This window comes from Arachis ipaensis, chromosome B04, assembly GCF_000816755.2.
Source record: "Arachis ipaensis cultivar K30076 chromosome B04, Araip1.1, whole genome shotgun sequence".
Lineage (NCBI taxonomy): Eukaryota > Viridiplantae > Streptophyta > Magnoliopsida > Fabales > Fabaceae > Arachis > Arachis ipaensis.
Window position 1 is genome coordinate 82,123,226 of NC_029788.2, and position 11,323 is coordinate 82,134,548.

General features: G+C 37.5%; 2 protein-coding genes and 1 long non-coding RNA gene across 3 annotated transcripts; all 3 read left to right on the forward strand.

The window, feature by feature from the left end:
* Positions 2,313-5,534, forward strand: LOC110271104. The gene is made up of 3 exons (XR_002361243.1): positions 2,313-2,841; positions 3,041-3,103; positions 5,294-5,534. It is a non-coding gene; the product is annotated as an uncharacterized LOC110271104 (long non-coding RNA).
* LOC110271103 (serine/threonine-protein phosphatase 7 long form homolog) lies at positions 5,578-7,082 on the forward strand. The gene is made up of 3 exons (XM_021121278.1): positions 5,578-5,630; positions 5,705-5,795; positions 5,884-7,082. The coding sequence occupies exon 3, from the start codon at positions 5,947-5,949 to the stop codon at positions 6,442-6,444; it is 498 nt and encodes a 165-aa protein (XP_020976937.1). The 5' UTR covers positions 5,578-5,630; positions 5,705-5,795; positions 5,884-5,946; the 3' UTR covers positions 6,445-7,082.
* On the forward strand, positions 8,233-10,829 carry LOC110271102 (serine/threonine-protein phosphatase 7 long form homolog). Its single transcript, XM_021121277.1, has 3 exons — positions 8,233-9,178; positions 9,253-9,342; positions 9,432-10,829. The coding sequence occupies exons 1-2, from the start codon at positions 8,472-8,474 to the stop codon at positions 9,320-9,322; spliced, it is 777 nt and encodes a 258-aa protein (XP_020976936.1). The 5' UTR covers positions 8,233-8,471; the 3' UTR covers positions 9,323-9,342; positions 9,432-10,829.

The following is an 11,323-nucleotide window of genomic DNA, read 5'->3' on the forward strand; positions in this document are numbered from 1 at the left end:
TTGATAACAATAACTATTATTATATTATATTTAAATTTCATTCCGTGTGTTGGTACTATTATATGCATTGAGGTAAATGTCACGTATTGGTGGTGGCGAAAACGCGCACGTTCCTTAGGAAATGAATGGAAACATTGAGCAGTTGAGCACATCTGATCAAGCAGTAGAGATGAATGATTGTTGTAACATTTAACAACACAAAATAAATTATAAATTATCTATATTTATAAATAAAATATTTAATTTATTTACTTAAAAAAAATACGAAAAGTATGCGAGTAAAGAGAAGAAGAAAAATAAAAGATAAACCCTAGACCAAACTTCCGAAATTCAATAAAATAAATAAGAATTAAACAACTTAGCATCACGTGAAATTTTTATTTTTTATGCATTGGATAAGATTTTCTGACACAATGTTCACGATAAGAGATATGTAGTTTATTATTTATTAATTTTTGTATGCAATATTGAAACAACACATTTAAAATTGAGAATTTTATATATGAATACTTGAATTTAATTAATTTTTAAAATATTTTTATTTAATATTTTTATTTATTATTAAATTTTAAATTTTATTTTATTTAAAAATAAAAAAATTAACTGAATATCTAATTAAATAAATCATTTTTCATCTCAAAATGCTCCTAGGTAAGTTTTTCTTTCTTCGGCCCCCTTGGTTATTTTTTTTATTGTAGTCGAAATGTATAGACATTAGAATTAGAATTTCAGTTGAAAAGAGAATAGTTTTTTTGTTTTTATTTTTTTTTAAAGATAATAGGTTATATTTCATTAATTATTAAAAAATAAAATATAAAGATGTCCAAAAGCAGAGCAGCATAATAAAAGGTGGGGATTTCCCAAAGACACTACACTGAAGGTATTCATCCAACGGTGCGTGGTCGAAAAACGAAGAAAAATCTTAAAGAAGAAATAATGATAAATCAAATTGAATGCAACTAAGAGCTTGTCTCATGGAGATGACGACCTAAATTGGGAGTTCTTTGGATTTCACGGAGCAACTTGACAGAGCTTGCTAGAATGGCAGACGACATAGAAGTAGAACCTTCAAAAATCAACTGGTTGCGAGCTTTCCAGCAGTTCCAGCAAATGATGGCAAGCAATTGAGGATTACGATTAGCATTCTTCAACGGGTTAAGTATCTCTGTTGATGCAGTCCACCATGTTCAAAAGTCGTATTCAATAAATGCAGGATATTTGAACATGCTTCAGGATTAGCCTTACAGAATAAAATGGAATCATCAGCAAACAGGAGGTGATTGACCTTAGGACATCGCCTATGTATCTAAAGATCCTGAATTAGTCTATTTTGTTCTGCCTTGTGTAGTACGAAAATTTGAATGTTTATCTTAGGGGTGCACATGGGCCGGGTGAAGCCGGGTTTGAGATGACCCAGACCCGGCCCTAGACCCGATGAAACCAACAGTCTTTCGGGCCACAATTAAACCGGGTGAAAACCGGGTGAAAACCGGGCCATAACCGGGCCATAAGCAACCCTTCTTCAAAATTAAAACATAATCACAATCAATATCAAAGCATCATCACAATCAATAGTCCAATACTAATATTGTCTAATAACACTAAATATTTAAGTCAATACAAATAACATAATAATATGCATTAGTCTAAAGTCAATACAAATAACACAATAATATTTAAGTCAATACAAATAAAATGTTAAGGTTTACAATACATAAGAATAATCATCCTCTATCAATAGCCATTAATGTTGTCAACTTGTTCCTTGTGATGTGGATGCATTAGTGAAACCTGGGAATGGCGACTGCCAGAGCCGGAGTGGGGCGTGGGGAGTGCCGGAGTGGGGACTTGGGGTGTGGGGGTGAGCCTCAATGGCTGAGGGCTGAGGCGCTGAGCTGCTGAAGGAGGCACGATGCGTGTTCTGTGTTGCCCTAGCCCCTAATTAGAAAGTAGAAACCTCAAACCTGTAAGGCTGTAACGCTGTAACGCGTTTGTGTGTGTGTAATATGGCCGGGCCACCGGGCCGGGTCCGGGTGACCCGAGCCATGGCCCGGTCCCGGCTTCACTTCCCTTTCTGATTTCATTTTTTTTCCCCGGGTCCACCCCGGGTCACTTCGGGTCCGGGTCTTCGCGGCCCAAATTCCTTCGGGGCCGGGCCGGGTCTTCGGGCCGGTCCGGGTCTGTGCACCCCTAGTTTATCTTAGATGATTTTGAGAATTTTTAATATGTATTTGGTCTAAAACTTTTTATTTTTTTAAAAAATTAAATATTTTAGGTCACGGACGACCAAATATATTTAATCTCTCGTTATCTTGTCGTGCGTACTGCGTACCCCCTTTGTTCTTAGTTCTTACCTCCTTGTTCTCCTTGTTAACTTTTGATATTATTTCTCGGATTTCTCTTGCCTTCCAACAGTAGAATCTTTTAACAGGAAAAGACTACTTTGAAAAAAGATCGTGATTAGCCATGAATGAAGCACAAGATCTGCATCGCCTCTCTCTTGTTATGAGCTATCAAGCTCTTCTTCTCATGTTCAATTTTTTTTTCATGCCATCCGGTTTCATATACTGATTTTGCTAAAGCAACCATTTTTAAGCGTTAGATTCATCTGGAATACCAGGATCTGTAAAGTTAGTTAGCTCAAATTTCTTCTCTGATCTGTTCTCTTATTTTCATCATCATCTGGCTCTGTTTTCCCTTCTCTTCATCCGCTGCACTACGGTTTCTTTGGAGAAAACTGTTTTGATCTTCTTAAAAAACGTTGCAACTAAAAAGAGCTTCCACTTTCGCTGGAGTTTCAAAGGAATGGGCTTATGCAGCTTCATTCTACTCGTCATAAAGGTACTATTGCTATTTTTCAATCATCATCTTTTGTAATTGATTGTGTCACTAGAACCTGTGTTATGATTCATTGAATTATATTTTTTTTATGATACAAATGAATCAAAATGACGGTAAAAGTTGCATATATGTTATTATCTAATTTTTTTTAATAATTACTATTTTGTTTCACTCATTTCTGCTCTATTTTTGACGTCAGGGAATATTCTTTCGACTGTGATTCTATTGATTAAGCAAATTTATCTGGATGACTACACATCCGGTAAGAATTTTTTTTATTATTTATATATATTTTATGAAGTTAAAACATTTATATATTATTTAACAGAAATTAATTTACAAATAGGGAAAAGAAGTGTGTTATTTAATAATATTGGGAGTTTTTTAATTTTGATATGGAATGATTGTTGGTGTATAGTATAGTTATGGAGGTATATGGTGTTTTATTGGGCTGTGCAGAACAAATCGGACGGATCAATGGGGGAATTATAATCGGATGATCTGATTTCAGTAATCGGATGGTACACAAATCGGACCATCCGATTTTTTTAATTATAGTTGTTGTTGGTAGTTCAAATAGGGTCATATATCAGTAATAGTAATGGTAATGTTATTATTATTATTATTATTATTGATTGAAATTTAAGAATATATGTTTAAATAATAGTTAGGAATATATATATATATATATCAATGTTCTGAAAATCGGACCGGACCGGCCGGTTCAACCGGGTTAACCAGAAACCGGTCACCTAGTCGATCCGGTCCACCTGCAAAACCGTTCTGCAAAAAACCGGTCGAACCGGTGGTTAACCGGCGAACCGGACGAACCGGCCGGGTTTTATTAGGCACCGGTTCTCCCCCAAATCATAAACGGCGTCGTTTGGCGCTGCAAAAAAAAAAAAGAAAAATATAGTTTAACAAAATGCAGTCCTTCCCCAGTTCCCCCTTCTCTCTGTCTCACAACCTACCCAGCCTCTCGCTCTCTCTCTTTTCTCGCACAGAAGAAACCCTAGTAGCCTCTCTCTCTCTCTCCCAAACAGCCAGCAGCAGCAGCCAACGGCCAACGACGCCGTCACAGACGAACTCTTCTCCTTAGCCAGCGTCAAGCCCCGCCGTCGCTATCCTCTTCTCCTAGATCCCTTCACCTCGCATCGCCAGGTATGCTCGGAGCTGCTGTTAGCGTCGCCGCCTCTGTCCTCGTCATCGTCGGCCACCCTAAAATCGTGTCTCTATCCTCATCGTCGATCTTTCTCTCTCTCTCGCACATCAAGCCTCTGTCTTCGATCCCCTCTATGCCGGAGTCACTTTTATTTGGTTTTTTTTATTTCTGATTCTGAGTCTATTAATTTCTGCTTATTTTGGGTTACTGAATTTCTGAGTTGTAAGCCTCAATCCATACACTGCTTTAGTTTTATTTTTGGGAGTTAATTGTTGATTTTTTGGATTTAATTATGTTGACTGTTGCATGTTGTTTTTTCTGGGTTAATTGTTGGTTTTTGATTGCTGTCTTCTGGATTTAATTTCTGTTGATTACTATCTTCTTTTTATTTTTTTTATTTTGTTATTTATATGAATTAATCAGTTTTTGTAATTCTGTTTCTGTAAGTTTCAAATTATGCTTTTGTTCTGTAATTTGTTACTGCAGTTTGATTTCATACTTCATAGTCTGTTTGTTTGTAAATTCAGTAGTTAGCACTGTGATTCTGTTTTCAAATTCAATAGTTAGTGGTTATTACCAATTTGTTGGTTAGTTTTGATAATTAGATTACAAATCCTAAGTTGCTATTTTTGAGTTGCTACTGTGATTCTGAGTTTTGGTTAGTTTTGATTATTAGTGGTTATTACTTATTACTGTAATTCTAAGTTGCTTTTTTTCTGATTTTTTTTTTGTCTTCTGAGTTGCTATTTTCTTGAAGCACTTAATTATGATTATGATTTTTTATGATCAGTGTCTTTTGTTTAGTTGAAAAATTGTTTGTCAATGTTGTTTGATTTGGTGGTAGAACATTATAGAAAATATTTTAATCAATAGTAATATTTGAGTTAGACTAATATGATAGATTAGTAAAAAGAATATGTTTAGAATTTTGTGAACTATTTTTAGTAAAAAATATGTTTAAAAAATATGTTTTTGGATTAATGTTGCTGATTTTGATCAATAATTAGGTTTTGTAAAATATAATAATATAATATATTTGTTTTTCGATAATAATTATTTTTTTACTATTAGGTTTTTAATTGACTGCTGTTGGCTGTTGTAAGTGAGGTTTTAATATTACAGTGGAACATTAGATAGATAGGAATTGGAAGAATCTATTAGTTATTATTATTAGTGGTAAGTTAGAAATAATTTGTTGGATATATTTGTTGTTCTAGTTAGAAATTTATTATATTTTAGTAATAAATTAGTAATTGTTGATAGTTTGATTAATCATTTATGTTTTTGTAGAGTTCACGGATGTTGATGTGTGATTACCCTGTCCCTCTGGATCGGTATGATGATAGGATTTCTGTGCACTGGAAGTTTCTGCCTTTACTTCGTGATTTTGGCAGTATCGGACAGTACTGTAAGAGATCGGCTTGCCTCGCACATCTGTACAGGGCATTATGTAGGGCATCTCGTTTTGACTGTAAGGAGATCGATGGTCCGCTAACACTTCTGCTGGGTTGGGCTTGGATCCACCTGCCATATCTAGCCTAACATTGCTGCTCGTTTGGGTTTAGATCCGCCTGCCATATCTAGCGCCGGTTCCTAGAGAACTCTGTAGTTTTTCGCTTGCAAACAGGTAACATTATATAACATTTACTCCGTATCTTCATATTTAGAATCCAGTTCTGTTAATTAATTAAGTCATATTAGGTGGCATAACTGGGAGCGTGGAAACCAACGTTTTAGATATCTTACACTTGCTCACTTTAGGAAGGCCTTGGATGATCTTCAGGAAAGCGAGGTATATTTTCATTAAAGAAGTATTTGGTTTTGGATGCAGTGTTATTGTTATTCCGATTGTAATCATCAGTGTCGTTTATTTTTCACAGTTTGTGTGGGTTGTTTATGCTGTAGATTGCGTGGATTCGGATATAATTCCTGCAGACATCTACATGCACTCGGTTGTGTGGAGTGCTACGGTGCCGTTGGTATCTTTTGAATGCATTGAGTGGCATGCAACCGATCGGTATAGGCGACAGTTTGGTTTTGTGCAGGGAGTTCCTCATCAGGAACGGAATCTAAACAAGGCACACGGAGAAGTCCTGACTGGTTCTAAGAATCTTAATTGGGCCACAGCCACGAGTCATTCGTTTTGGGTGATGCAGTGGACAAACAGGTATAATCACGTTCTGACTGAGTTTGATGGTCCACAACATCCCTTAGATATTTACATGCACTGGTACCGTACAAAATATGGCAATCATTTGAACTTGTCGGATCTTGTGGTTCAAGAGAATGACGATGGTGATCTGGTTATGGATGATGTGGTTCAAGAGAATGAAGAGACTGAGGAGCAGGAGCCACAGTCACCGTCACCTCTAGCTCTGTCTCCACCTCCACAAGAACTTCAGCGGTCAAGCCAATATGTAACACAAACACAATTTACCTAATCATACCCGATACATCAGTAGTATTGGAGTGTGCCACAGTTTGACTCAGGAGATGGTAGTTCTTTTAGCCAGTTGCTTGGGGCTACAGATGCAGGTCAATCACAATATGGCCATCAGCTTGACATCATGGCGGGTAGGTATTTCTTGGATGCAAGGCATTTATACCGCACTTCCTCATGTGCTTCTAGAGGGTTGGTATCTGGTGTCTCTAGTAGGAGTGATAGTGGTCGAGGAGTTCTTAATAGACAAAACCCTAACCGTGTTTCAATGACTCTAATCTCTGTTGATTTGATTATATTATATACTTATTTCCTCAGTTGATGTAATTATAATCATGTTAGGATGGTCTGTCTAATTAAGTTGTATATAGGTGAGGCACGCACTCCAGATGAGATAGGCAAAGGGTACAATCTCAGGGGTGATCTGCCTAGTCGTAGTGCTAATCGATTCACTCCGTCCGTGTTCAAAAAAGCCGCCAAGAAATGCAATAATCTTGTGAAAGATGTAAAGTGGGCAATGAGAAAGTAGATGTTGTGTAGTTAACATTTTCTATGTATCGGTTCACTTTTCTATGTATGAATTAACTGTTCGATCTATCAATTACTATGTATCAAGTTATCAAGTTAACATTTGCTATGTATCAGTTCACTTTTGTATGTATGAATTCTAAACTCGCAATCGCCATAGAATAGATTGATATTTAATTCTAAATTCGCATTTGCCAGAGTCGATTCATATAAGTTACAAGGTTTCAAATAGCATAATATATAATTCTAAAGTCGCATATGTCATAGAATAGATTCATATAAGCTACAAGGACTCAAATAGAATAATATATAATTCTACTGAGCATTATTTTCGACACTTGCACCAATTGACTAATGACATCTACTATGGCTGTGCCCCTCAGCCCCACATTGCCTACATCGCCGTCGACGACGCAGCATTCGCGTTTAGTGGTAGTTTCCTTTCTAAGAACAAGACGGCGACAGAAGCATAGAGTTTGATCAATGATGTCGCCGAGACTACCCCACATGTGAGGGTAAGGAACAACCCTCCCAAGAGTGTGGTGGAAGCACCTCCTTCCGAATCGGCTTTGACTAAAGTGATTGGAGACATGACCACTCTACTCATGGAGATTCGCAAAGAACAAAAGGCATTTTAATCAGGACGGCTTGTGGAGAGCATGTGTGCTTTACCGGCTTGTGGTGTTAGGTAACCACAAATTGCACGGTCTGAGTTCTCCAAGGCAAATCAGATGGTCCACATTGAGGGAACAGATTGGATGGTCCGAGTTGTCCCTCCCCCGCCACGTGCCGCATGGACGTTGCTCCCCACAACGGTGCCCTTAACCCCAGCATAACTCTTTACTGCATGCATACCCACCCTCCGAAATGAGTTTCATCTCCATCCCACCAGCAACCATTCTACCATCTTCTCCATCTAATTATAGTTGTTGTTTGTTGTTCAAATAGGGTCATATATCAGTGACTGTAATATTATTATTATTATTATTGATTGATTGATTGATTGATTGAAATTTAAGAATATATGTTTAAATAATAGTTAGAAATATATATATAAATATAGTTAGAGAATATTTTAATCAATGATAATATTTGAGTTAGACTAATATGATAGATTAGTAAAAAGAATATGTTTAGAATTTTTTGTAATATTTTTAGTAAAAAATATATGTTTAAAAAATACATTTTTGGATTAATATTGTTGATTTTGATCAATAATTAGGTTTTGTAAAATATAATAATATAATATATTTGTTTTTCGATAATAATTATTTTTTTACTATTAGGTTTTTAATTGACTTAAGTATGTTGTTGTAAGTGAGGTTTTAATATTACAGTGGAACATTAGTTAGATAGAAATTGGAAGAATCTATTAGTTATTATTATTAATGGTAAGTTAGAAATAATTTGTTGGATATATTTGTTGTTCTAGTTAAAAACTTATTATATTTTAGTAGTAAATTAGTAATTGTTGATAGTTTGATTAATAATTTATTACGGATGTTGATGTGTGATCACTCTGTCCCTCCGGATCGGTACGATGATAGGGTGGATGAGCATTTACGATTTACTGATTTTTATCATGCATCTAAGATTGGAATAGCCCAATGTCAGAAAGCACTTGTAAATACTCTAGTCGAAAAGTGGCATCCAGACACACATACCTTTCACCTTTCGATTGGTGAATGTGCTGTGACACTCGAAGATGTGGCTATGATTCTTGGTCTTCCGACGGACGGTCCTTTAGTCACAAGGATGACTATGAGTAGTTTTGAAGTCTTAGAGGCGGAGTGTTTGCACCAATTTGGGGTTGCACCGAGAAATTCAGACTGTAGAGGAAACGGTATAAAACTGACTTGGCTATGGGATCTAAAAGAACAGTTACAGTTGACTGATGAAAACAGTATACAGAGGTACGTGAAGTGCCACATTATGTTGTTGATCGGTACGATATTGTCTGGAGAGAAGTCTGGGGCATCTGTGCACTGGAAGTTTCTGCCTTTACTTCGTGATTTTGGCAGTATCGGACAGTACAGTTGGAGATCGGCTTGCCACGCACATCTATACAGGGCGTTATGCAGGGTATCTCATTTTGACTGTAAGGAGATCGACGATCCACTAACACTGCTGCTCATTTGGGTTTGGATCCGCCTGCCAAATCTAGCGCCGGTTTCTAGGGAACCCCATAGTTTTCCGCTTGCAAACAGGTAACATTATCTAACATTTACTATGTATCTTCATATTTAGAATCCAGTTCTGTTAATGAATTAAGTCATATTAGGTGGCATAACTCGGAGCGTGGAGACCGACACTTAGATATCTTACACTTGCTCACTTTAAGAAGGCCTTAGATGATCTTCAGGAAGGCCAGGTATATTTTTATTAAAGAAGTATTTGGTTTGGGGTTGCAGTGTTATATTTATTCCGATTGTAATCATCAGTGTCGGTTATTTTTCCCAGTTTGTGCGGGTTGCTTATGCTGTGGATCGCGTGGATCCAGACATAATTCTTATAGACATCTATATGCACTCGGTTGTGTGGAGTGCTACGGTGCCGTTGGTATCTTTTGAATGCATTGAGTGGCATGCAACCGATCGGTATAGGCGACAGTTTGGTTTTGTGCAGGGAGTTCCTCATCAGGAACGGAATCTAGACAAGGCACACAGAGAAGTCCTGACTGGTCCTACAAATCTTAATTGGGCCACAGCCACGAGTCATTCATTTTGGGTGATGCAGTAGACAAACAGGTATAATCACGTTCTGACTGAGCTTGATGGTCCACAGCATCCCTTAGATATTTACATGCACTGGTACCGTACAAAATATGAAAACTATTTGAACTTGTCAGATCTTGTGGTTCAAGAGAATGACGAGGGTGATCTGGTTATGGATGATGTGGTTCAAGAGAATGAAGAGACTGAGGAGCAGGAGCCACAGTCATCGCCACCTCCACCTCCGCCTCCACCTCCACCTCCACAAGAACAACCTCATTGGTCAAGCCAATATGTACCACAAACACAATTTACCTCATCATACCCGATACATCAGCAGCATTGGAGTGTGCCACAGTTTGACTCAGGAGATGGTGGTTCTTTTAGCCAGTTGCTTGGGTTCATGGCTCATTAAACTTGTAAAATGTTACTTTGACAAGCGCAGTGATGGGGAGATTGCGTGCACCCTTCATGACCGAGTTGATGCATTCTACTAAATTCGTCGTCATGTGACCCCATCGGTAGCCACCATCAAATGCCAACGCATACTGTTCGCGGGGGATTCGGTCTAACCAGTTAGTGTAAGCCTCGCCCCGTTCTCCTAGCCGCTGGTAACGCACTTCGTACTCTCACACCGTCCTCGAATATCCTGCATAATAACAAAAAACAATAAAAAAAAATGGGGTTAACAAACACTTATTAAAGGTATCTCTGTTGATAACAAACTTCGAGTTACTCAATGTTACCTATATTGATGACAAGTTTTTGCAGGTACGGTGCCTTGAATTTTCTCAAGAAATTTGACTTTATATGCCTGATGCAAAACATGTGGAAAGCTCTAGGAGGTGACGAAGCTCCGTTACTGCGAGCCACAGCTGCATTGATGGATTCGTGTCGGTCGGATATCAGTCCCACACCATCCCGAGTCACAACATGTTGTCGCAGGTTACTAAGAAAAAAGTGCCACGCATCAGAAGTCTCTCCCTCCACAATAGCAAATGCAATTGGGACGATATTGTTGTTACCATCTTGTGAAACTGCCACTAACAAACAATGTAACGACCTAATTTCTGGTACGTCATGATCATACTAGAAACTGAGCGCTACCAACTTGTCTCCCTAATTATTATCTATTATTTATTATATGAGCCTGATTCGTTGTTAAAAACGTAGTTATTTTTTGAGGTACTTTTTTTTGAAAACATTTTGATTAATAAAGAGAATCATTCATAATCAATTCACAAATAATAACAGATAAAACAGTTATAAACAGCCACACATAAATACATCTCAAGTAGTTAACAACATTCAGTGATTCAGCCTTTATTAGAGTATATAGTTTTAGTTAGAACACCCCTAGATATAGCTAGATAATAACTATATACATATATATAGATATAACATCCTAGACCCTGACCTGTTCAAGAAGTCCCTAATCTGGCGCCCAGGCTAGCCTAGCCTCTATACTCAACTAGTCCCTCTAAACTACTAAAGCGAGGGAAAGTATGTTCCAAGTCTTCGAAAACTCAAGTCAGGTGGAACGTCATCAACGAACTACGGAAGGGTACCCATACTTCCATCTGAAGGGGGCAGGGAGAGAGAAGGGGTAAGAACTGGGGAGTTCTTAGTAGGGCCGGAGTT

Excerpts from the sequence above, each read along its gene's own strand:
- LOC110271103 (XM_021121278.1), top strand. The coding sequence starts at position 5,947 with ATGCACTCGGTTGTGTGGAGTGCTACGGTGCCGTTGGTATCTTTTGAA.
- LOC110271102 (XM_021121277.1), top strand. The coding sequence starts at position 8,472 with ATGTTGATGTGTGATCACTCTGTCCCTCCGGATCGGTACGATGATAGG. Across the intron at positions 9,179-9,252 it reads AGTTTTCCGCTTGCAAACAG|GTGGCATAACTCGGAGCGTG; the intron begins GTAACATTATCT and ends AAGTCATATTAG.